The 26,577-nt window shown below is 40.1% G+C and overlaps 1 protein-coding gene across 2 annotated transcripts in view; it reads left to right on the top strand.

The window, feature by feature from the left end:
• The window catches only part of Myo1d (myosin ID), a 316,231-nt gene that overhangs the window by 140,698 nt on the left and 148,956 nt on the right, over positions 1-26,577 (top strand). For both annotated transcript variants that reach the window (XM_042282484.2, XM_076577607.1), the window contains one exon: positions 2,777-2,984. In XM_042282484.2, the coding sequence (XP_042138418.1) occupies positions 2,777-2,984 (208 nt within the window). The remainder of the gene's footprint in view (positions 1-2,776; positions 2,985-26,577) is intronic.

Genomic DNA, 26,577 nt, shown 5'->3' with positions numbered 1-26,577 from the left:
TGGGCCATCTCTCTAACCCTTGATAATTTTTTACTTTATGTATATGGATGTTTTGTCTACTGGTATATCTGTGCACCACTTGCATGCCTGCTACCCATGAAGGGCAGATGAGGGCACCAAATTGCCTAAAACTGAAGTTGCAGGTGGTTGTGAGCCTCCATGTGGGTGCTGGAAATTGAACTTGGACCCTCTAGAAGAGCAGCCAGTTCTCTTAACCACTAAGCCATCTCTCCAGTCCTCAAGAGACCTTGATTTTAAAAATAAAAATATCATAAAAAGCAATAGTAGAAGATACCCAGCTTCAACCTCTGACTTCCACATATACACACACTGGTGTGTGCACACACATTAAAAAATGAAAAATACTTACAACATAATCATAGGCAATGTCTTTTGTAACACGAATTTCTAAAATGGTCTTATTAATCAAAAAAAAAAAAAAAACTCAATACCACCCATTGGGATGAATTCTGAAAGATCAGAGAAGCAGAACAAGCCACAGCTAACCTCACCAACTTCTTGCCGATCCTGTTTCCATGAATCCTCAGACTGGAAGCCTCTATGTCCTCATCTGAATGGATCTCAGCTGAACTGCTAAAAAGCCTAAAGCTTAAAAGCCTTTAGTTCCTGGTCCCCATGCCTTATATACCTTTCTGCTTCCTGCCATCCCTTTCTGGGATTAAAGGCATGTGTCTTTCCCAAACAAGACATGAGATCTCAAGTTCTGGGATTAAAGGTGTGTGTCACCGTACCTGCCTGTTTCCAGTGTGGCTTTGAACTCAGAGATCCAGATAGATCTCTGCCTCCAGAATGCTAGGATTAAAGGCATGTGCTACCACTGCCTAGCCTCTATATTTAATATAATGGCTTTCTGTTCTCTGACACCTAGATAAGTTTATTGGGGTGCATAATATATCAACCACAGACTTTCTAAACATGAATCTAATAGCTTTAGGAAATAAAAGCAAAAATTGACAAATGGTAAGGCATAAAATTAAAAAGGTTATATGAAGCAAAAGAAACAACAGAGAAGACATAGTCTATAGAATGAAAGAAAATATTTGATAACTATTCATCAGACAGATCAATTTCCAGAGTATATTTTAAAACAATGCCATCAAAAAAATTACAAAATAAAATCACTCCATCCCATCTCAGTCTGATAGCTGTTCTCAAGAAAACAAACCACAGATAGTGAGAATACAGGAAGTGAAGGCGCACTTACATATTGTGGAGGGAGTATAAATTAGTACCGACATTAGGAGACTCAGAATGGAGTTTTCCCAAGAAACAAAACACAAGCACCATATGATTCAGCTACACAGTTTGAACGTACATACTCTGAGGAATCAGCAATATTCACACAAAAAAAAAAAAAAAAAAAAGGAGTCAGCCTAGGTGCCCGTCAATACGTGAAGACATACAGAACATGGATAGATGTGCAGTGGATTAGTATTCAGCAACAAAGAACGACACCACGTCATTTTGGGGAAATTGGATGGAACTGTAGATGACTGTGTTGAGTAAAATAACCCAGACTCATAAAGAAAAGTGTTTCCTGTTTTCTCTCATCTGTGGAATCTTGGGATGAGAAAAGATATGAAAGTAGAAGAAAAACTAGAAGAAGGAGGAGGTGAGGAACAGGCTAAAGGAAGGCAATGGGAAGGTTAACTGATCAAAGTATGCTGTATACAATATGAAGTTTCTCAGTGAAACCCTTTATTTTATACTCCCAATATATATTAATGTTTGAAACTAAGGAAAATGTGATTACTAGAAGGAGCATGAGTAAATAACTCTGTAACCTGAGTGAGAAGAAAATCTCAAATTACTATAAAATTCAGATTCAGTAGCAGAGAAAAATCACTTAATTTAGCTCCATGTTAGTGCTGCCTAGTGTAGGGGGAAATCCCTGTGGCAGGCAGGATTTTCAGATGCTCTACCTCCTGCCTCCTGGTACTCATGCCTGTGTGACTCCCTTAAATGTCTGCTGGAGCTCATGACTGCTTCCAACAAAGCAGACTATGGTAGAAGTGATGGAATGTCACTTTGAGGTTGTGACATGTGACTTCTGTGAAATAAGCTGTGGTGTGAGGAGTTGCTTTGTGACAGACTCACATGGCAAGGAGCTTGTTTAGACGCAGAAATGCAATTCGTTCTCATGTGTTGACCAAACACTGCTTCATTTTCTAGTTTTAAGATTTTTATCCAGCCGGGTGGCAGTGGTTGCGCATGCCTTTAATCCCAGCGCTCAAGATGCAGAGCCAGGCGGATCTCTATGAGTTTGAGGCCAGCCTGGTCTACAGAGCGAGATCCAGGACAGGCACCAAAACTACACAGAGAAACCCTATCTCAAAAAAAAAAAAAAAAAAGTATCCAAAGATCCATTTGATTTCCTTAAAGAGTCATACTATTCATAACCATTGTCAGTTTTGTTCTTCCTCACTGGGCTAACGAGACCTCCAGAGCATCGCTGAGTCCCCATACTGGAAGCATCCTTGTCTTGTGTCTGTAAAGAGAGTGCTTCCAAGGTCACCTACTTGCAGATGATAATTGCTATTAAATTTTGGTAAGTAGCCTTCCAAAGATTAAGGTAGTCCCTTTCATTCCCAGTTTAGTAAGAATTATCATGAAGGAGTGTTTTAGTGAAGAGATTCTCTTCATCTCATTAGGCTGAAGAAACTCGCTTCTCTTAACAGTTGACTAAAGTTTTGATAAGTTTTTCTGTTAAGATTTTTCCCTCCTCTGATTTGTGCCCTGTTCTTTCTTCACCCAGGTACAAGATGATCTCTGAATTCACTTGGCCTAACCATGACCTTCCTTCAGACAAAGAGGCTGTTAAGAAACTCATAGAACGATGTGGCTTTCAGGATGACGTAGCGTATGGGAAGACCAAAATTTTCATTCGAACGCCCCGTACATTGTTCACCTTGGAAGAACTCCGTGCCCAGATGCTTGTGAGGATTGTCCTCTTCCTACAAAAGGTAACTTCGGGTTTTATATGTAAGAAGCTCTCTGCGTATTCGAAACTTTGCTAGACGTTTTTCTTAATTCAAGAACTGTGTGGGGACGGTATAGTCTGTGGGTCTTCACACACTTTCACATCTTATCCCTTCACACATGCAGAACGTTTTTGGCCATGCAAAACTCAAAACTCAAAAGATATTTTGTCTTCTGGGGCTTAAAGCTAGGCATCTAATTGATCTACTTTTGTAATTCAACATTTTTTTTCTCTCAGCTTAAATGCTTAAAGGCCTTTTTAAAAATCTTGTTGTATTTCACACCCTGGCAGTGGGCAGAGACCTTTGGTGGTGGTGGTGTTCTTAGTCAGGGGCAGAGTGAATGGCAGTGCTTTGTTCGTCCTGGCTTGATGCCTGGCTTGGTGGCCAAAGCTGTTTCATGCCTAGGGCACATGAAAAATCCTACATTTCAAAACTTGTCCCAATATGTTTGCGACCATCCCATAAGCAATCCTTCACCACCACTACCTCAGATGTGGATGCTGACTCCACACCTCCTGGGCTTGTGGCGCCCATCATTGATCTGTTCAAGGCTACCCTCTCATTGCATGCATGTGTTCATTCTTTTTATCTCCATGCCTGTTCATCATAGCTTCCATTTAAAGCATGTTGTATGTGTGCGCATGACATAATGGCTCATACTTGTAATCCTAGCACTCAGGAAACTGAGGCAAGAAGATCACAAGTTTGAAACCAGCCTAGACTACATAGTGAGTTCTAGATCAGCCTGAGCCACAGAAAAAGTCCTTGTCTCAAAAATAAAAAATAAGGAAGTGTGTGTGTGTGTGTGTGTCTGTGTCTGTGTGTCTATGTGTCTGTGTGTGTATGTGTGTGTGTTTTAAATCGTGTTCTTCTGTGAAGAAGCTCAAGGTCATAGCATATCTCTATATAAAATTGGTATAAGTACTGTCAGATTCCTATTCACAGCAACGACCAGCTTGTACAACCACTACCTGTTGGTTATCTATGTGAGGGTGACTGTGTGCCCGTATCCCCACCAGTATGGTGTTGCTTTCTACATTTTATCAGGCTAGTCAGTACAATGACATTTCATTGTTGTTTTATGTTCTAGTTACCTGATTACTATTGAACTTGAGCATTTCAATAATTGATTGATTGTTTGGGGGTGTTTCCTGTAAATTGCTTATTTATATCTTTTATAATATTTTTATTCTTTGAGAATTTCATACAGTGTGTTTTCAGTAAACAGACAGACACACACATCATTCATCATCACCATCATCATCTTCTTCTTCTCTCCTTACCACCCTTCTACCCCCTCACAACCCTTGCCTTTGAACTTCGAGATTACTTTTTTTCCCCTATGGAGTCCAGTTTGTGCTGCCTAGAGAGTCTTAGCCTACATCGGTGTGTGGTCAGCCTATTAGGTCTCATCACTGAAGGAAACTGACTCTCCTTCTCCTGGTAGGTATCAAATGCCAACAGCTCCTCAGCTGTGGTGGGATTATGTATCTGCTTCCTTCCTCAGTGCTGAAGTTTTGTTTGGATTGAGCTTGCAGAGGTCTTCTCCATGCTGTCACATACTCTAAGGTCATGTGTGCATCTACCCTGTTGGATCTGGAAAGCACTATTTCCTTGATATCATCAATAACCTTTGGCTCTCACAGTCTGTCGGCCACCTCTTCTGCAAAATCCCTGAGCCTTGCTGGAGAGATGGCTCAGTGGTTGGAAGCACTGGCTGCTCTTCCAGAGGATCCGTGTTCAATTTGCAGCACCCACACGGTAGCTCACAACTGTCTAGACTCCAATTCCAAGGAATCTGACACCCTCACACAGACATACACGCAGGCAAAACACCAATCAATATACATAAAATACAAATAAATTAATTTCCATCTACTGCAAGGAGTTTTTCTGATGAGGGAGGGTTGAGAGTTACTCTGCCTATGGGTATAATAAAAAGTCATTTTAGGAATCAATTTAATAGTGTTTGTTTAGCAAAATAATAGTATTGGGTTTTCCCCTAAGGCCTATGGCCTATCTATCCACAGGTTCTTGGTCCCTTTAATAGTGCCAGATATGGGTTCCATCTCATAGAGAGGGCCTTTGATCCAGTCAGAAAGTTGTTGATTACTCCCATAACATTCATAACTATTTCACCAGTGGGCCTATCTTGTCAGGCCGGGAATTATAGCTTGCAGGGTTCAAAGCTTGTGAGATTGATGCTTACTCTTCTTGCATCATGCAAGTACTTTCCAGCACTGTGAACACTAGCCTGTAGTGATGAAGCTTCCAAGTTAATACCAGCTTGATGTCTCCTTGTTCTGTGACTCAAGTATGTATAGTGTCTTCAGCAATAGGGTCTTATGGTTAAGTTCTGGGGGGTAGCTAGGAGTACTGGCAATAGCTTGTGAAGCTTGAGGGGGGTCTATGTGACCCCAATGGTGAACTCAAAAATAGTTAACATATTCCTGGTACTGAGGATTTTATTTGCTAGCATGAGGTGTCTGTTTGGAGCATTATCCCCCTATTGTGGGGTAATTCCAGTAAACCTCTTTATATATGCATAATTATACATTTTATGAAGTATCTATTGTTGTATGTCTTTTGCCCATTTTCTTCAAGTTGGTGTCTTCTTGATAATGAGTAAGAATTCCTTGAATATTCTTAACATTACCTTATATCCACTTTAGACATTATAAATATATCCTTCTACTTTATAGACATTCAAATGAAATGTGTCCATAATGTGCTTTGTTGTCACACTTCAGTTAGTAAGAAGCACAACTCTGGAAGCTAACAGGCAAGGTTAGTACATTTAAGAACTTTCCCAGAACGATGGATTGGCCTTATTGGAATAGGTCTTTGTTCCTCGGTTGGCAGGTGTTGGTTTTAAGGTCAGAGTGGTGCCTCTAACATGGCCTCTGTTGTGCTAAGGTCTGGGGGCCTGTTACAGTCTCACACCACCTCCTTTCCTGTCCTCTGATTTTTAGAGCTACTTTTATCTCATGTTGTGAATAGTGTTTTCCCTGGTGCTCTGCTCTGTTCCAGGTTTTCTATTTGTCTGTTTTTGCATTAATGCCACACAGATTTTACTGATATATGTCTTAGTACCCAGCTTCTTAAGTTGTGGATTATAACCCATACATGATTAGGTAACTAAGTGTAGGGGGCACAAAAACTTGGATAACAGTAAAATGTTAAAAGGTTTCTGAACATGGTGTGAGCAAAGATTAACTCAGAATTAAATATATACTGAATGTGAGGTGTTTGGGGCAGGGCTCACCCATATTGCATTGTGAACTTTGCTGAGGCCTTGATTCGGAACACACCCACTTTCCCCTGTACAAGCCATCACCAGCCAATGCTGCCCAAAACATCTCAGCTCAGATTTGAAATCACCCTATGCTATGAATTGCAGTGTTAAAGTACATGCACGTTTGCTGCTCTATGGAAACACAGTTGAATTACAAATAACAATATTTTTCATATTTTAACTCTTCAGCTTGTATCAAATTAGTGTATCCTTAAATGTATTATGTTAGAATGTTTGATCTTACAAAAATGCTGTTTGAATGGTTGACTTGAGTTTCCTTAAAAAAAATGGGTGGTGGTACACACCTTTAATCCCAGCACTCAGGAGGCAGAGGCAGGGGGAAGCTCCAGAACAGCCAGAGCTACACAGAGTAACCTTGTCTCAAAAAAAAAAAAAAAAAAAAAAAAAAAAAAAAAAAAAAAAAAAAACAGAAACAACAATAACAAAAATTGGTAAATGAACTTGGGCTCCTGTGTCCATTTCATTAGTATACAAATTTCCTTTCATCTTTAATAAATGATAAAACTGTATATATTCTAAAGAGTTGTTTGAAAATAAATTTCTTTATGGCTTATTATTATTAAATGTTTGATCTGTAAACCTATTTTACATATATACCTAAGAGTTACCTAAAACTTTCTTGGGTTCACAGCAAGGAAAGTTGAAGAAACCCTGTCTTGGTGTGCAGTAGGATAAACTCACCTTCTGTACTTTTCTTTACTAAAATGGATTGGATCACATATAAATCTTTATTCCACAACATGAATTTTAATGTGTGTAATGGGGTCAGTAAACACAGCAGTAATTTTTATTAGGATTGCTTTGAATTTACAGAATCATTTAAAATGATTAACAATTGTGCAGTATTAAATCATCTTATTATGAGTACAAAATGTTTATTTAAGTCATCTTCATTGGCTTTAAGACCAAAAGAGGACTTGAGATTAATGATTAATTCATAGATACTTTACTATTTTTGTTGCTGATATGGATTTATTATACTTTCTACATAGTAATGTTGGTACAGAGAATAATATTAGCTATGTTGGTTTTTCTGCATCCAGAGTGAAACATTTCTTAATTCATATTTGTTGACTAGTTTTTCTGAGTAAATGATTGCATCATATGCAGACATAAAAGTTTTCTCTTCCCTTACAGTTGCCAAGGTGTTTCTAAGTGTTGGTCTCCATTCATTTTTCCTAGAATGCAAAATAACTTTTAAACTAAACTACAAATTTCTGTTTAATCCTCAAACAATTTCATTGTACCAATTGCATTTTTAATATTGCCGTTGTCCACTTCTGTTTTCCTTTTATGAATGATTGTGAATTTGGATCTTTATTTTCTGAAACACTGAACTATTCTCATACACCTGTCAGAGACCTTCAGGTCGTTTCCCTTTCTCCTCAGTGCTCATCTCTGATGGATTTTTGTGGTGTTTCGACTGGTTGGCTGGCTGGCTGGCTGGCTGGCTGGCTGGTTGGTTGGTTGGTGGGTGTCTTTGAGGCAGGATCTGACTATGTAACTCAGGCTTGAATTCATGGTCTTCCTAGTGCTGGAGAAAGTGTATACCCATGCCCAATTATTTCTTATGATTTTGCTGTTAATTTTTTGTTGTCTTCTTTTAGATCTAATACTGTTTTAGTTCCGTCTTTGGAAACAGACTAACTGGCATTGAAGTTAATCTGTTCAGATTCACTTTGTTAGGAAGTCATCTGGAAGGGGCATTTGTGTGAACATAACAATTTTCCTGAGGCTTTGTGTTTTCTTTTGTTTGTTTTTGTGTCTGTGTTTTGCTTAAGACAGGGGTTTAGTATGTAGGCCCAGCTAACTTGATACTCAGTTTCACAGAATATTAGGATTATAGGACCTTGGCAGCTAGCTTTTTCTTGTTGTGACTTGTTTTTATTTTATATCTATTATGAAATCAATTTTGATAAGTTTTTCCCTAGAAAGTCAGGCAGGTTCTGCAGTTATTCCCTCTTATGCTTACTATGTTTTTCCTTGTCAGCTTTAGTGATACATCTTATTATATTTCACCATTATAAAATGTGTCTCAATTTTACTTATTCTGTCATTTTTTTACTTTTAATTTACTGATTGTATATTCTGTCTTGTCAAATCCTTTTTAATATAAAGAGCAGAAGTGAGATTATTTTCCCCCAATTTCTTTTACATGTGTTAGTGATGGACTGTGGAATTTGTTCTGGGATTTGCTATTCCTGTATATATGACTAGCTGCTCTCACATTTAAGTGTGTGTGTGTGTGTGTGTGTGTGTGTGTGTGTGTGTGTGTGTTGGATTCCTTTTATCCCGAGTAGTTTTTTATTTGTTTTTGTTTTATTTTTTTTAAGATAATTATTTCAGCATGAGAGCTGTAATCTCAGCACTTGGAAGACAGAGGCAAGATGATCACAAGTTTGAGGCAAGCCTGGACTACATAATAAGTTTCAGGCAAACCTGAGCTATATAAGAAGACCTGTGTCAAAAAAAAAAAATCAAGAGCTAGGGATATAGCTTAGTGCTTACCTAGTCTGCACAAGGCTCTAGATTCAACCTCCAACATCTACACACACACAAAAAAAAAATTGGGGCCAGTGAAATAGCTCATGATATTGAGCTTGACCACCTGATTTCAAACTAGGGGTCCACATGATAGAAGAGATATAACTCCCATGGGTTATCCCCTGACCTCCACTCATGTACCATGGCATGTGCATTCACACACATATACATGCAAATACAACAAAATAAGTAAATAAAATGTAATCATTTTTTAATTTTTAAAATCAATTCCAGGCAATGCATGTTTAAGGTATATGTTATTTTACTTTCTACTTTTGTGATTTTTTTTTTTACTCCTATTGCTCAAGATCACATTAAGGATTTAATGGAATTTATCATATCATATTAAATTAATAATTGTTGCCGGGCAGTGGTGGTGCACACCTTTAATCCCAGCACTTGGGAGGCAGAGGCAGGCAGATCTCTGTGAGTTCAAGGCCCGCCTGGACTACAGAGTGAGTTCCAGGAAAGGTGCAAAGCTACACAGAGAAACCCTGTCTCGGGGGGAAAAAAAGAAAAGAAAAGAAAATTAATAATTGTTATCATCATCTGATACTTGGTCTGCTCACCATCTCCAGGTGGCTGAAGCCCGTGTCTTTACAGATGGTCGGGAACAGCCTAAACTTGCTGAGAGCGGAGCACACTACTGTACATCAAAGCACAGTCCACATTCCGTAGCCAGGCTGTCACATGTCCTGCTGTCAGCTTGGAATTTTGTTCAAGTATATTTTAAAAACGTGACATAATGTATTCATTGTAAGTGTTTTTACAGAATAGCTTTTCATTTTCTAAAATCACATGTTTCAAAGGTGGCCCATGTATCACAGAAACTGTCCTTGTTGGTTTGTCTTGGTAACTTTATCTGTATGTCCTTGCATTTATTCATTACATTTTTGTTGTGTTTTGCATTCTTCTTGTTAGGTTATAATAAAGCCCCCATCACAAGAACAATCTTGTGAGGAATTAAGGTGGCTCATTAACATATAAACTTATAATGAAAATTGTGAATTCAGAAACTGAGAATAACATCGCTGTTAATTATACGTGGCCTCCAAAGTTTGTATACACAACTGAGTAAACTAACCACAAGACAGACTGAATGGAATCCTTTTCTAACCAGGGTTTTTTGATTCTGCAGTCCACTTGTCCCCTCCTCACAGGTATTGCTTACTGGGAAGCTTTGTCAAGTGAAGAAGGAAGCCATGTGGACTTCACAGGCTTCTAAACGAAGCCCTCTCCCTTCTATGTGAAACCAATCACATGCTTTGTTATTCTCAGACTGAAAGAAAAAAAAATCATTATTTCTCAAAAAAAAAAAATGCTTTTACCCTTAAAGAAACAAACCAAAAAGCTTCCTAAAATGGATACTCTTCCGGATACTTTATATACTACCTACATCTTTTGAGAACCTTTTAACCAAGTTCATTTGGTAACTAAGGGAACTAAAGCCATGGAGTGGTTAAGTAACTAGATGGAGTCACTCAGATGACGAATGCTGGCACTGGAACTTGAACCCGGTAACCTGCCTCCCATGCACACACTGCACTTGCCCAATAGTGGCATCTTTCAGGATTCCCCATTGTGAGGAAAAATAGGTGTGACTCACACACTTGGAGGACCCTTTGTAAAACCAGCCACAGAGGTGAGGATGGGGAAGCCAATAAAGCTGGCAGAGTTCCTTTGTTAAATAACCTTAGCAGACATCCAACAATGTCTGAATCATTCACTGTAAAACATGTGGACTGAGGTATGCTCTTAATACAAGTGGAGAAAAGTGCTGATGTTGGGAGCATGAGTCAGCTCTTGACACGAACAGTAATGAAACGTGGTCAGTGAGTACTGTATTCTGATGTGCTCTCCGGGAGAAGAGATCTGTGAGTCATGGGTGGGATAGGAAAGACGTGGCTGCTGACAGAGCAGAGGAGGTGCGTTAGTGTGCAGCCAGCCCTGTGGCCTGTCCACTCTGCTGCATTCACAAAATACGTGCTCACAAGTTATGGACTCGACCCTGCCTGAACGTTAAAAGAAGTACAGTGTACCTTTGATCAGACGGTAGCTTCTAACTATATCTTTGCAGTATTTTTTTAATGAGTACCAAACATGGATTTGTTCATTATTTCTGATTGGGGATGTGAAAATGAGCAAGACCAGGTTCCACCCACAAGAAGCTGAACACAAAAGGAATGTGTTAACACTCAGACCAGTAAGATAGAGAAATTGTGATGCTCTAGAGTAGGTAGTGACTATCAGAGGGGTTCAGGAAAGGATCCAACCTAAGCTAAGAAGAAAAGGCCTGGGGGGAGGATGCCAAAAGTTTGCCAGAATCTTTCTTTTCTAGATCTCTGTTTTACTTGAAAATGTATTTCTACTACTATAGTAGAAAAGGGACCGTGGGAGGGGAGGAACAGATCCTAAGGAAGGCAGGGGGTGCGTGTGACATGAAAGCAGAGGGAAGGTTATCTGGGAAGAGGAAGGGACAAGGGAGGTAAAAAAGGGGAGGGATGAGTAAGAACAAAGTATACATAATGACATATAGGAATAAAAATGCCGTAATAAAGCCTGTCGCTTTATGGGGGAGGGGAGGATTGTGCATTTGTTTAAGACAGGGATGTTGGATAGCCAAGACTGGCCTCAAACTCACTAGGATTGTTCTGAACTGCTGATCCTCCTGCCTGCACCTCCTGAGTCCTGGAATTACAGACATGCATCATAACATCCAGGAAAATCCGTTATTTTGTTTACTAACTGTTTAGTAACTGTATTTATGTTGAGGTCTTTGATCCACTTGAACTTAAGTTTTGTGCATGATGACAGATATGGATCTATTTGCAGTCTTCTACATGTTGACATCCAGTTATACCAGCACCATTTGTTGAAGATGCTTTCCTTTTTCCATTGAATAGTCTTTGTCAAAAATCATGTTCATAGATGTGCAGATTAATGTCAGGGTCTTCAGTTCAGTTCCATTGGTCCATATGTCGGTTTTTATACCAGTATCAAACTGTTTTTATTACTGTAGCTCTATAGTAGAGCTTGAAGTCAGGGATCGTGATGCCTCCAAAGGTTGTTTTATTGTACAGGAATCTTTTGGCTATCCTGGTTTTTTTTTTTTTGTTTGTTTGTTTGTTTTTCCATATGAAGTTGAGTATTCTTTCCAGGTCTGTGAAGAATTGTGTTTTTTTGAGACAGTGTTTCTCTGTGTAGTTTTGGTGCCTGTCCTGGATCTCACTCTGTAGACCAGGCTGGCCTTGAACTCACAAAGATCCATCTGGCTCTGCCTCCTGAGTGCTAGAATTAAAGGTGTGCACCACCACCGCCCAGCAAACTAGTTTTTCTTATAACAAATGCAGACTAGTCCTTGGAATGACTAAAATAGCCCTTCCCATGCTGCAGGAAAGCTCTTGCCCTTTATTCACATATCCAGATGGGTAACTAGCTAGTACAGCACCAAGGAGGGCATAGCCTTACCCTTAGTCTTACAGCCAGTGTGCAAGTGTTTACTAACAAGGTAAATAGAGCTGGCTCAGAACTTTCTTCACAAACTCCTATCCTGCCAAGGTTGCTCACTAGTAACTGCTAGTTGAGGCTGGCAACCTGATTTACAAATTTTGGGGGGTTAAGGGAGATCCGCTTTGTTTTGTTTTTGTCATGGCTTAAAACATTTGTTCTTTACATTCCCCTGTGCATAATTTTCAGCTCTTGATTTGATTTTTGGTGTTTTGTCTGACTTGTGGTTTGTTTTGGAGGTAGCTTTTGTTTTCCCCCTAGCATAACTGTGTTTTGTTCTTTTGGTTTTTTTTTTTTTTTTTTTTTTTTTTTTTTTTTTTTTTTTTTTTTTTTTTTTTTTTTTTTTGGTTTTTCGAGACAGGGTTTCTCTGTGTAGCTTTGCGCCTTTCCTGGAGCTCACTTGGTAGCCCAGGCTGGCCTCGAACTCACAGAGATCCGCCTGGCTCTGCCTCCCGAGTGCTGGGATTAAAGGCGTGCGCCACCACCGCCCGGCTTGTTCTTTTGGTTTTAAGACAGTAGTACTATGTAGCCCAGGCTGGCCTGCACTCATAATCCTCCTGCATTCGTTTCCCCAGTGCTGGGGTTGCGCATTTTAAGATTTTTCTTTAGGGTAGTACAGTGACCATTTGCTTAACCTTCATACTTCTTTGTTTTTATTATTTAAAAGTTTCCATATATCTTGGAATGGTGGTGTACACCTTCAATCCCAAACACTCAGGAGGCAGAGATAGATGGATCTCTGTGAGTCTAAGGCCAGCCTGAGTTCCAGGTCAGCCAGGGCTACATAGAGAGACCCTGTACAAAAAACAAAAGTTTTAGTTCACATATTTACTTTAATAATGGTCAATTTGGTTTTTAGTTTTTCATCATTTCACAAATGGCTGCAGTTAGCATTTTGTGCATGTTCTCTTGCCTGCAAGAAAACCTGCTTTCACTGAGGACTCCAGAGAGCTCATTTTAGAAACTTCTGTGTATTGCAGTAACATGCCGGCATAGATCTGTAAGAATGTTGATGTCATTATGTACCATGCTGGTCTCTAGAATACTCAGCTGTGCACTTGTGAGGGAATGAGAATTTTAAAAGCAAATAGCCTGCTTCTATTCTTAGAAAATTATTTTGTTCTTAAGGATCTCTTAAGAGGATTTCAGCAATGTCCAGGGTTCCCCTGAAACACACTTTGAGAACTGCTGCTTCAAAGCATAAACACCAGATTAGAAATGCTAGATTGTAAGGTGCGTACATTTTTAATTTATTTATTCTATGTGTGTTTTACATCATGTATCTTGATCCTATTTATTTCCCTGTCCCTTTGCATCTCCCTCTGTCCCTGCACACACCCCAAATAAAACAAAATTTAAGAGAAAAAAGGGAGAAAAAAATGAAAATAAAAAATGGAAAAACTTTAAAATCTCATCATGGGAGCTGCAGTGTGGCATAGTCATGCCGTGAACCCCTTTGTTGTTTATCTTTGCTTGCAAGTGTTCATTGCAGAGTCATTGGTGTGGTTCAGGGCATCTGGTTTCTGCTATCCTATCAATGATGGGCCCTCCTGGATATCCTGCTGTTGTCCTGTGTTGTGTGAGATCCTGCAGCTTTGGATCTGCAGGTCAGGTCACCTTCACATTCTCCAGCAGATCATAGATGGGGGAGGGTGATGGGGTGGGCCAAGTCATATCCTTGGGTCTGGGCCTGTACAGCTGTAGGGTTGGTCCACCAGATGTGAAATGGGGACGGCTCTCCCATGCTTACAACTTCAGCGCTAGCTCACCCACACCTGCACTGACAGGGTTGGCTCTCTCACTCTTATGACTCCGGGGCCAGCTCTCCCACCTGCCCCAGGCATTGATGGGAGGGAAGCGACTCAACTCTTCCCTGCCTGTGCAGAGAAGACAGATGGGTAATGGAGACAGCTTTCCCATGCTCACAATTTTGGGGCTGGCTCACCCACACTTAACGTTAACATGGTTGGCTCTGTTGTGCTGCCCTGGTGAGGTACAGGGCCTGCTCTCCTGAGTGTTGGAGCTGGTGGGGTCAGGGATGGCTCTCCCACTCCTATGACCACAGGGCCAGCTCTCCCACCTGCCACATGCATTGATGGGCAGTGGGGAAGGGGGTGGGGGAAGGTATCATTCCTCAGCCCCTGTCACCACAAGACAGATGAGAAATGGGGAGAGCTCTCTCATGCTCACATCTTCGGAGCTGGCTCACCAACACCCTTGCTAACCAAGTTGGCTCTATTGTGCCTACCTGGCGAAGTGCAGGGCCTGCTCTCCGAAGAGCTTCAGGCTGTGGAAAGCAGGGTCAGCTCTCCCACTCTTGTTATGTCAGGGTCAACTCTCCCACCTGCCTTAGATGTTGAGGGACGGGACGAGAGTGGAGGGGGGGCATCTCTCCCTAGCCCATGCCGACATGTGGGAGATGAGGAGTGAGGTTAGGTCTCCAAGGCCACACTCTCAGGGTTGGCTCACCTGTGCTCTTATCCACAGGGTGCTCTCTGCTGTGCTGCCCAGACAAAGTGCAGAGCAAGCTTTCCAGTGTGTTGCTGCTGGTCAAGGGTTCACCTCCCTCACCATCTCAACCCACTCTCTTCCTCTCTCACCTCTTCAGATATGCCTCTGTCCAAAAGGACATGAACCATTCTTTCTCTCTCCCATGAATCACTATACCATGTCTCTGCTCACGCTAATAGCGTCTATCTGGCTGGTACTGCAAGGTACCAGGTAGGCCTTGTTTTCTTCTTGGAGCCTGGAGTAGATAGCCCCAGACCTGCATGGAGGTCTCCTTGTCCCACTCAGGTCACCCTGGTGGTGTGCCGGGCCATGCCTCCTCATCACAAAGAGATCATTACAGTGCCTGCCTGCCCGTGGCACCAGGCAGATTCCTGGTTGGTGCATTTGGCAGCATGGTACAGGCTGGGGGATTTCTCTGGAGTGCGGTCGGGGACAGGGGGTTAGAATCCCCCTGGCCCCTGGTGAGGTGTGCACATTTTTTAGTACATTGAAGAATACTCAATTGCTTTTCTTTGTTGTTTTCAGCTGCATATGCCAGGCTAGGGGGCAGGGCCCTGAGCTCCTGTGGATGCTTCTGTCTTCACCTCCCACTTTCTTGCAAGCTCAGCTGTAGCTGTTACATGTTTATGTATCAATAGGGCTATCAGCTAGTGTCTTACCACATTCCATGGAAATAATAAAAGAAAAGTGGTGTGGTCAGTTTTGGAGTTTTAAATAGATCTGTATCAAAGGGGAAACAGAGTAGCCAATTCAGAGCCTGATACTATACTGTGGAGAAAACTAATGAAGGCCTCAGTCACATTAGTGGTAACTGAGATGAGAGGAAATTACCAGACCATGAGAGTTGTTTGGAAGGGAAGTTGATATGAGGCAGAAATGAGGGGTTCCTATTCTTCTGAGTTGGGGTCCTAGATAGCTGATGTCATGAATGACTAGATAGAGAAGGTGTAGTCACTGGCATATATTTTGCAGATATTAGTAGTGTAGGCATGATGTGTTTCAGGTGTATATGAGACATTCAATTGGAAATGACTGGCAGCCAGGTGGGAGTAGAAGGGAAGAAAGGAAGTAGCAGTTTTTAAATATGAAGTGACCAGTGTGTTAAAGTAGACTGGGATAAGCACAGGATACAGAACAAATCTAAGGAACAGAGTCCTCCAGCAGGAAAGTGTATTAGACATTTATTAATAATCCTTGGAAGCAAAAACAGTCTGGGAACAGATGTGTGTTCTTAATGAAGAAACCAAGGTGTGTTTATCTTCTGTAACATCTAGGAGACCTCAGCTACTGAATTTGAAAACTTATCCTGTATATTACTAGACAATGTTATTAGAATATTACTATGTACAAGTACTATTCTAAAGAAAATTTATGATATTTATGATATAAGGCAACAGCTGATCTGCACCTTGACAAATGACAGCTTTTTAGAAAAGTAAAAATGCTTCAGCAAAAATTTAACACTGAAACCACAATGCATTCTTCCCCTGCTGCTCCCAGCACCCTTCTTCTCCCACCCTGCTGGTGAATAAAATAACAGCATATTTGGAAAATAATGATGGCTTGTCAAAATCAATTTGTCTCTTACTTATCTTCTCATAGATATGGCAAATGTCATCTATTGCCCTTCCCCAGCCCACTCCCCCCACTACCAGTAAGTGTCCTCTGCCTCCCTTCCCCAACCCGTTCCCCACATTGGATACAGATGATCTGCTCTCCAGAAAGAGCAGCAAACCCGTTGCCTGGGTGATAGCTCATTACTACGGCAACCAATTTGGTGCATCAGTATGAATCCCAATTTTAAAATGTAATTATGCCAAGATGTGTACATATGCTTCAGATTTACTTAAAAGAAATCTGTTCCCCATTGGAAAGAAAATGTTTCCTGTATTAGATGAAAGTGGAGGGGGGGATCTTCATTTTCTTCTCTGTTAGGCTAAAATACACCTTTCAGTTGAGTCTCCACTGTGTCAGGAAAACAGCTTGCTGGTTTTTCCCTCACCACTTTCGTTTTAACTTGAGATGTTCCCTTTCTCAGACACTTCTCTCTTGAGACCTGTCACTCATAGCCCAACAGATGTTGTCTCCATGACAACACTGTCTGGCCCCTATAGGTGGTATCAGGAAATGGGGGTAGGGGGATGGGGGTGGAAACATGGCTACATTTTCATTGCTCTTTTCTTTTTTAATTGCTACAAGCTTAAGAGATTGACTCTTTGTAAAGCATTCATTAGTAAAAGGAAAGGGATTTAGTGAATAGATGTTTACACTAAATCACAATATTCGTGCTACCCCATACTCAGAGGAGCAGGCTCATGAATAAGAAACATAAAATCACAAGTGTAGCTGGAGATGTGCACAGACAAGCCAAACAAAAGCCATCGAGTTGCTACTGAGCGATTCATTTTTGCTCTTTCCTTAACAGAAATGATTGTTTAAAGATACAAAGGGCATATTTGGGTGCAAGGAGTATTTAGTTACCTGTCTTATTAAACATGCCTACTAAATCATGTAATCCTTGCAACTCATTAAGTTTCCCCTTTATTGAAATTGCCAGGAAGCACAGGGCTTTGTACTCAGCTCCAGAAGCCATCTTCAGTTTGGGCTTTCTAACATACTTGTTTCCCTCTCCTGCCTACACCTCTGCCCCACTGCTTGGCCAGCCTTCTCTAATTCCTATGAAGATCCAAATATTTTATTGTAATGGCTATTCACCACTTCATGAAAAATAACTGCCATTTAAAGGAAAGAATTTCTAGTTGGGGGGGTTGTTTTGCTGTTGTTGTTTTGGTGGGGGGTTCTGTGTGTGGTGTGGTATGCTGGGGATGAGCCCCTGACTTTAACATTTGCTTTTGTCTTATCATTGAACCATATCCCTAGCACAAGTTAAAAAAATACTCTCTAGCATACTTAATTTGTTCACATATCATTAACCTAAGGAACTTTAAATGTTTAACAAAGTGAATATGTAATAAGATCTATGTCGTTGAAGTATGAGCACTCAGTGTTGACCTGCTGCTTCTTGTTCTTCCTCTTGCTTAGCAAATATATGAAACTACTGCACGTGATGTATGTGAGTAAGAAACTGCCAGTGAAGTGGAACTGATGAGCTCCAGGTTCAGTTACAATCTCAAAAACTAAGGCAGAAAGCAATAGATGAAGACACCCAGAATCAACCATTAGCCTTCACATGTGTGAGCACACCTATGCTTGCCCACTTACAGGCATGTTCGTATACAGAAATGTACACATGCATGCATCATACACATGTTAAGTGGTGAGAGCTTTCCAGGGGGTAATATAGCAATATGTTTTTTTAAAAAATCTAAAAATGTGTTTCTATCCTAGCTGCTATACTTCTAGTAATTAATATTAAGGAAAGTCTTTAAAATGTATATAAAATTTATTTGTAAGAAATTTCTTATAGCATTTCTTATGAAAGTAGAAAACAGTGGAAAATCTTAAATGTTGGCACTAGTTGTATATATTATACATCTATGCAACAGAAAACTATACAACTTAATAACAGTAACTATGTAAAAAAAAGAACATCAAAATGTTCATGACAGTGGTAGGCGAAAATAACTACTATACAATAAGATGCTAAGTATGATTTCTTCTTAACCATGCTGTTCATTCTGGAACTCTCTGCTCACATACTCATCATAAGTGAAGTAGAACTGATAACTCATTTTGGAGGCAGGGCTTTGTTCATAAATAAAAAAAATTTAGGACTATGTTTATTCAGTAGTTTTATTAGAATGTCTTAATGTTGCCAAACATCATGGTCTATCCAAATTTAGTAGAGTAATGAGAGTCTGTATTTTTCTTTTTAAGACAATCTAATTACTTCTGATATGGTGCCGCACGCCTTTAATCCCAGTACTTAGTGGGCTGAAGCAGGTGGATCTCTGAAGTTTGAGACCAGCTTGGTCTACATAGTAAGTTACAGGTCAACCAAGCCTACATGGTGAGACCTTGTCTCAGAAAAAAAGAAGGAAGAGAAATCAGATTGTAAAATAAGATATTTACTTAGGGTATTTCATTTAAATTAAGATATTGAATATAGAGTTGTAAGCTAATATAGTCAGGATAGTCAGCTATCTTAAATAGCTTTATATTTGTATGGATAGGAAATGAACCATTTGCAGAAAATAAGTTGATGAATATTTTTGGAGAACTAAGATATAATCAAGCGGTTATCACTTAAGTTCACTTTTACAGGCTAAGTTCTTTGTGAGTTTATTGAGATTTAAATGAATAGGTTATAAATAGAAACAATGTAAAGCTGTAATCTCATTTCAGCCTAAATTTTTAATTAAGTTTTCATTAAAAATAATACATTTTGAATTTTATTAAAGATAACATCAGCCCAGTCATCGTCCAACTCTCTCTTATGCACAGCTTTAGAACTCAAAGTCATGTTTTATGCACTGTGCATGGGTATTCTCATATGAAAACCAGCTACATACAACATGAAGGTGCCCCAGCCCACTCTGAGTGACCTGCCAAGCTTCCTTTCTTGACTCTTAACTGCACAACATCCTCGTCGGAGTCAGTGATGTTCATCTATTCATAAACCCTTCAGTCTTACAAATTAAAAGCACTCTTCCAGCATCTTATTCAACCAACTGCATCTCGTCTCATACAATGGGATGACATCGTTGTTTCACTTTACTGAATCTGCTGACGTATCTATATCTCATGACCGTGCTTTAACACGTGCTGCCTGCCTTGTTCTCAGTGTGCTTTAAATGATAGTGTCTTCCACTGCAGTCCTCCCAGTGAAACCATCTAGATAGCTATCTTTACTTCTCTCCACTAGCTTGGGGGGAGGGGGTTAAGGTAGTGGATTTAGTGGGAGACAGGACCCATGAGCCTGATGTTGGTTACAGGATTTAGATTCATAGCCTTTATGTCATCCTCACTTTTATCTGTAAAATTATAGAGTTGATGAGGCACATTCATCATAGATGTGAGACAGTATGGGAAATCTGTTGCTGATAAGCTATGCATTGTGAGTTACAAGTAGGACTGATTCAAGGTCATTTCTTTAAAACTGATACTTTCTTGAGTGAACAAAAAGTACAATCTTAGGGATTGTATGCCCCCTGGGAATGTGCTGCAGGTGTGAATGTCCCTAAAGTACACCATGTTTTATCATTTCTGTGCTCTTTACCCAGTATCTGAATCTTTTTGTTTGGTTGGCTTGGTTTGGTTTTTCGAGACAGGGTTTCTCTGTGTAGTTTTGGTTCCTGTCCTGGATCTTGCTCTGTAGACCAGGCTGGCCTCAAACTCACAGAGATCCGCCTGACTCTGCCTCCCGAGTGCTGGGATTAAAAGGCATGTGCCACCGCCTCCCGGCTCCAGTATCTAAATCTTAAACCATGTATTAACTTTGCACATCTGTCTTATCTCTTCAACTAGGTTAGCTGTAGTTGAGGGAATGGCATCCTGATACATGAGTGATTGATTGGGTTCCACACAAGACCACCAGCATAGTGCCTGGTACAATCTCTTTCTGACTAGCTAGCTGTTTTATGTACCAAAACACAGATACTAGTGAGTACTTGAGAGCTATTATGTACACTCAAGTGAGACCTCTTAATACCAAGCAAATGAAGTAATTAGTATGTGCAAGAATTATTCTAAGCTGAGAAAGTCTCAGAGTTTTAATTCTTCCCGAGTTGAATAATCACTAACTTCTTGCTGATGTCTAGCTTCCACTGTGGTCTTCCCAGCCACAGATAGTTCTTCACTTTAGTTTACCATAAGGCATTGGGTTCCAGTCTCAGCTCCACGGAACAACATGTTTAGATGATGTGTGGCTCAGTTTCCTCATCTGTAAAAGGGAAATGAAGCTGTACTTAGGAGTATAGTTCCGAGTGTTAGATGGGTTCATATAGTTGACATAGTCTGAGTACTCTTTAAGCACTCTACTTTCTGTTACTACTAATACTGCTGATTTGGATTTGCGTCAAGCTATTGCCACACTATGCTATATAATCACATTATTAGTGCCTAGGACTACTGAACATGATTGTTACAAACGTGGTGGCTAAAACAGTGGAAATGTATTCTTTCACAGTTCTAGAGGAAACTTTGAATTCAGTGTACTGAGCCAAAAGAAACTGTTACAAGAGTTCTCTCCAGAGGTGGTGAAGGAAATCAGCCCCCTACCTCTCCCAGCTTCTGATAGGTACTTCCATTCCGTGGCCTGTGGGTGCATCACTCCAGTCTCTATCCTTGCCATCCACCTTCATGGGAACAGTGCTGTCTGTTCTTGCATCATCAATTCTCCCACTGCCACATCCGTGACTTCACTTAGGATCCAACCAGATAATCCAGGCTATTCAACCCTGTCCAAAGCCTTAATCATATAAACTCTTAGACTGCTTCCGTGTAAAGTATGTATAGTATTAATAGCAATCATCTTTTAAAAGCTCAGTGTATAAATATTGTGTAATTCCTTTGGTCAGAAACATCTGGACTAAGTCATGTCACTTGGGTCCATATTTCCTTCAGTGCCATTTAGCAAGCCAACAGTCTTCAGTCTATTTACCTAGCAAAGAATTTACAGACTAGTTTTCACTTGTAAATTCACGTGCAGGGTTCTTCACTATTCTTCTGGAACTCATTCTAGCAAAATTAGAGGAAAAGGCCTAAGGAGATTTATTTCTCTTAAAAGTGAGTTGAATCTACTAGATAAATAATGTCTACCCCCTCAGCCCTCTGCAGTGTGGAGACTGTTAGTGTTTATCTGTGGAACAGCTGAATAAAATTCAGTTCAATGTGCCTCCTAAGTAAAAAACAGAAAATAAGTTATTGTAAACTGACTCATGGAAAAGTAGAACATACCCTCGATGGTGGTGTTTTGTAAAGAAATGGTATTTTTCCACGAAGCATGTGCTATCTGATTTCCTGTCGATCACAATATATAAAGCAGAAAAGCTGTAGGGGAGAAATAATTGATGCACATACTAAATTTCTTTGCACAGTTTCATTTGAGATTCTCTCATTTGAACTGGTGTAAAAATCTTGACTTTACATTTGGAAACATCCAGTAAAAATAGAAACAGGGTGCAGAAACCATCAGGGCTTCAAACTTATCTCCCAACTGAAGTAACAGGTTTCAGGGATTGGAAAGAAGACATCTTTTAGAATCCCTTATTCAGCCTACTGCCCTACCTAGAACTTAGTGAATGGAATAGAATTTGTTTCTTGCTTGTTTCTGGAGTTTGGCCAGTCTTACCTACATACGGGTTGATGCCATGTGTGGCTCATTCTTCTGAAGTTAGTGGATTATAGAGCCATATTCTTTTCATAGAGAAGACAAGGCTGACATAAACATATTTCAAGCTCTTTGGGTCATGTCCATCTACATCCCATTGGCCAAAAGTAGGTCACATCAACAGGGTCATCCATGAAGGACAAGAAGGAGAAAGTCAGTGCTTGCTGGGCCATAACATAACCAATCACAAGGTGTTTGAAGATAAATATGACTTAAGTCTAAGTCATCAACAGACATATGTGGGAAAACAAATTATCTAGTGAAAGTATAGTTTTCCCTGGTTCTTATTAGGTGGGCAAGGGGCTATGTTTGTCATGGTCTTGGTCCAACCAAATAAATATATTCCCAAATGAGAAGAACCTTGAAAACACTGTTGCATGATTTTTAAAGTGTAGCGGTTAACTCTCTATAAGCATGGGAACTCTTAAGATTGCCCTGGGCCACCTGCTTCTGCAGTGTCGTGACTCTCAAGGGTCCATGCCCGCTGGGTCACCCTCCAGAGGAAATTCCCACAGCAGCTGCAGTGAAGCCAGGGCTTTGGCCATGGCTGTGTCCTCTTTTGTCACCTTTGCCAAGTGTTGGAGAGCTAGCTAATCCAGTCTAACCCAGAGATGGCTTCTCTTTTGGAATGAGAATTTTAAAATAAGTATAATTTAATATAATTTTTAATTTTATAAACTTTATTTTTAAAAACTTGAAAATAAAAAAGCCTTACAATCCTAATTGTAGAAATTCATTGAGTCATATAAACTTTAGGTCAATAACTTTGGTAAGCGATGTGATGTTTTTACTTACAGATTTTTGTTAATTTCAGGACCACTATAGAATTAGTCAATAATTTTCAGTTTGTTTTTATAGAATTCCCAGTCTTCCCTCCCCCACTTCTCTTCATTCAAGCATTAAGAGGAATTGTTTTTCTCACAGGCCTAGTGAAGCAGGAACAATACACAGTAGAGCTCATGGGCTTTTTCCTCAGTCACTTCACTTCCAAAGAGAGTAGGGGTGTGCATTTTCCTCAGTCACTTGATGAATGACACTTGGGTGTTGGATTTTGTCAAAAAAAAAAAAAAAAAAGAAAAGAAAAATAATTTTTCATTAGACTCCTAAAACTGAAATGAAGAAGGAAGTAAGCAGTTAATTTATAATATCTGCATTTTATATGGGGAACCAGCTTAACATATGAAGATTTTATATTTTTATTGAAATCCTTTTGCTCTGAAAGGAATGCTCACCGAAACACAGACTTTCCCATATTTGTCAGCTCTCTCAGTGGCCAGTTGTCTTTCATGTTGGTGTTTATTCATGCTAGACTGCTCTAGAACATGCTGCTAGACTGCTCTAGACTGTGGCTGTCAACATTGCTCTTGAAGTTCTCTACAACTTGAGAACATGACTGCTGCCTAGTCTCTACTGTCTTGAACATTCCCGAGTGGCTTGGCTCTTCCTCATGGCTGTGTAAGAGGATGAACTCTTCTTTCCAAGCTCTAATAACCCCACAATTACTGAGCCCTACTTGCGACTCCCATATGACCTTTTCTCAGACAAGCAACTCTCATGTATAATAAATATCTTAGTTTATTCAGGCCAATAATGATTAATTTAACACCTGTATTTCCCACCAGACACCCTTTGGAAATTCAGTCCTGAGTGAAGCAGGAATAGACCTTGTCTTTGTGGGGCATACATTCCAGTCAAGGAGTGAAACAAACCATATGAACAAAGAAATAACTACAAAGTGTGTAATACAGTGGAGGAAGGTCCCTCAGGACCAGGATGCAAGTAGCCAGGGTGCTCTGTGAAGACTTCTCTGAGGAGGCTTAAAGAATGGCAAGGTCTGACTGACCCTAGGATTAGATCAAAGAAAAAGAGGACTAAATCCAAAGAAATGCACAGGCCAAGATCCTGCAAAGACAGAGCTTGATCATTTGAAGGCCTTCCGTGCAGCAGCCTGGCTGTGTCTGCACTCCCACCACCTTGCACAAGGCTCAGTGCAGCAGTGTTTATCTCTGTGCAAGGTGTCAGCTGGAGCTTGCGTTTGGATTGAGTTTTTTGTAAGGACACCTGAGGGCAGCTATGGGAGAGTTCCATGAAATATTCATCACAAGCAGTCAAGAAGGGGCCAAAAAAAAAAAAAAAAAAAGACCAAACGGAAGGTAGATTTTGATGATCCTAAAATAATTCTTTAGATCATATACAGAAATAGCTATAGGCAATTTAGTGCTGGTGTTTACTGGAAAGGCTGTCTGAAGTTGAGGTAGATGTTCCTGACTCTACAAAACTATTGGCTTGACTGGTATGTTAACTGGGGCGGGCTCTCTGCTATAGCTTCAGTCTTCTATAATCAAATAATTGTGTTATGTGGGTGCATACAGCTGTGTATCTGTCTCTATCTGCTCATCTCCCCAGCTTATTTCCCAGTGACTTTTTTTTTTAACTTGGTGACTTTTTACATTTGTTTCAGAGATATTTCTCATGAAAATTTGATGTTAACCCTTCTTAGTGCCTGACCAGAAGGGAATTAATTAGCTGATTAACACCCTGCCTACTCACATAGATGTGGATCCACCTTTATTATGTCCATCGGCTATAGCTGACAACTAATTTGTGTTCCAAAGAATCTAGAGCTCTTATGGCAGTCCACACTTGTAAATTACAGATAATCTTTAGAATATACACTACCAACTGCCATTCATAGAATGATTAGGGGATAAAAGCCCTGGCTGTGAGTCCTCCCATCCCCATGTAACTTACATCTTAAGAAAAGCATAAAATCATTTCATGGACACATACTTGATTTTAGATGAGGGACATCATTTCTAAATATAGCAGCAACCAAAGAATTGAGAAAGCCAGATGTTGACAGCTGTTTCTGCCCAGTCACTTACAGCTCTTAATTCTCAAAGCACATCACTACACCATTCCTGTCCAGTTGCAGAAACAGGAAATTGCTGCCCAGACTTAATGAGAGCCACTGGTAGCAAAAGTCGATGAGCGTAAACAAAAGTGACAACTAGAGTTCAGAAGGCCAACCTATCAGAACTAAGGGTTCTGTTAGAGGAAACTATCATGCAAGGTGTTATGGAATTACTGCCTTTTGAATGAACTGGCTGTCTCTTGTAAACTTTTTGTGCAATAACAGCTATGATTCTCCCCATTTACCATGCATCTCCATGTTATGTGTACATGTAATCTCACGATTACATCTCAATCTTGGGCAAAACTTTCCCTATACATTTGGGGTAATTGGATAACTGTCCCTAGCTGTGTTTATTTTTCATTAATATATATCTGGCCAGGGCCATTCTCCAGACAAAAGTATTTCAGCAAAGATACCTTTTTCCAAGGACAAAACTGCACATAGATAAACATTAGCTCATCTCACCCACAGATAGAGAAAAGAACCACTAACAATTAAATCCTCAACTCCTAATTTTTTACACAAGACCCTAACTTAAGAGATTTACTGCTTAAATTCCTGGGATGATGTTTTAGTCATTTGCTAGTTACTGAGTTAAGGCAGTTACATCCCACTGACCCAAGGCCAGGCAGGTGATAGGTGCTGAGCTTCTTACTTGTGCAAATTAAGTTCTTGTTTTTTTTGTTGTTGTTGTTGTTTTTCTTTTTTAAAAAAGTTTTAAATCCTCCTCAACCAGGTGCTATTCCTAGATTTTCTCCTCAGCAATTACTCTGAGCGAAAGTGCTTTTACTAACCAAATGCTACAAGCTCTGACATAGGTTGCTTAGCCACCTAACATATGTCCCCCTCCCTATCAGAAAGCAGCTGCAGCTGGGATGAGCAGGAAAAGCGGCACCAAAGACAGTTTACTTTCTTGTGACTTAATTGACCTCTAGCATTCTACCTAGCCATTTCTAGATTATAGTTTGAGCACATAAATTCCCTAATTGATCTTAGCCTTTAGTTGACCCTACCAGAGAACTCCCCTTTAGTCACTCCCCTTTTGGGTTGTACTTGGAAACTGACAATTATTGCTTTATGTGTGGATCCTTATCACCTCTTTCTTCGACCCTGAAAACTTCAAACCTCGCATTGCTTTGCCAAAGAATTGCTGCATATGAATATATACTGGTTCTCTGAGAGCACTAGAGAGAATTGATTGAGAAGAACAAAGACGAGGACAGAGACAGAAAGCACTAGATAGAGATGAAAGAAGAGCAGGAGGGACTGAGAGCAGGAGGGACCGAGAGGAGCTAAGTAAGAGAACAGGAAAGAAACTGTGTAGTAGAAGTGACTTATAAGAATAAAGTAAATGGACTAAAGAACTCAGTGTGCTTAGATTCATTGAATATCCCTCAGATTAGAATCCTTAGCTGGTTGTTAGACTCTTCCACGGACCCTGGGAGCAAACAATATAGGCTGGACCTATTATTGTTTGCGTTACAGACTG

This window comes from Peromyscus maniculatus, chromosome 8 (assembly GCF_049852395.1).
Source record: "Peromyscus maniculatus bairdii isolate BWxNUB_F1_BW_parent chromosome 8, HU_Pman_BW_mat_3.1, whole genome shotgun sequence".
Taxonomy (NCBI): domain Eukaryota; kingdom Metazoa; phylum Chordata; class Mammalia; order Rodentia; family Cricetidae; genus Peromyscus; species Peromyscus maniculatus.
The sequence above is the reverse complement of the archived record's forward strand: the minus strand, read 5'-3'. Positions and strand labels throughout refer to the sequence as shown.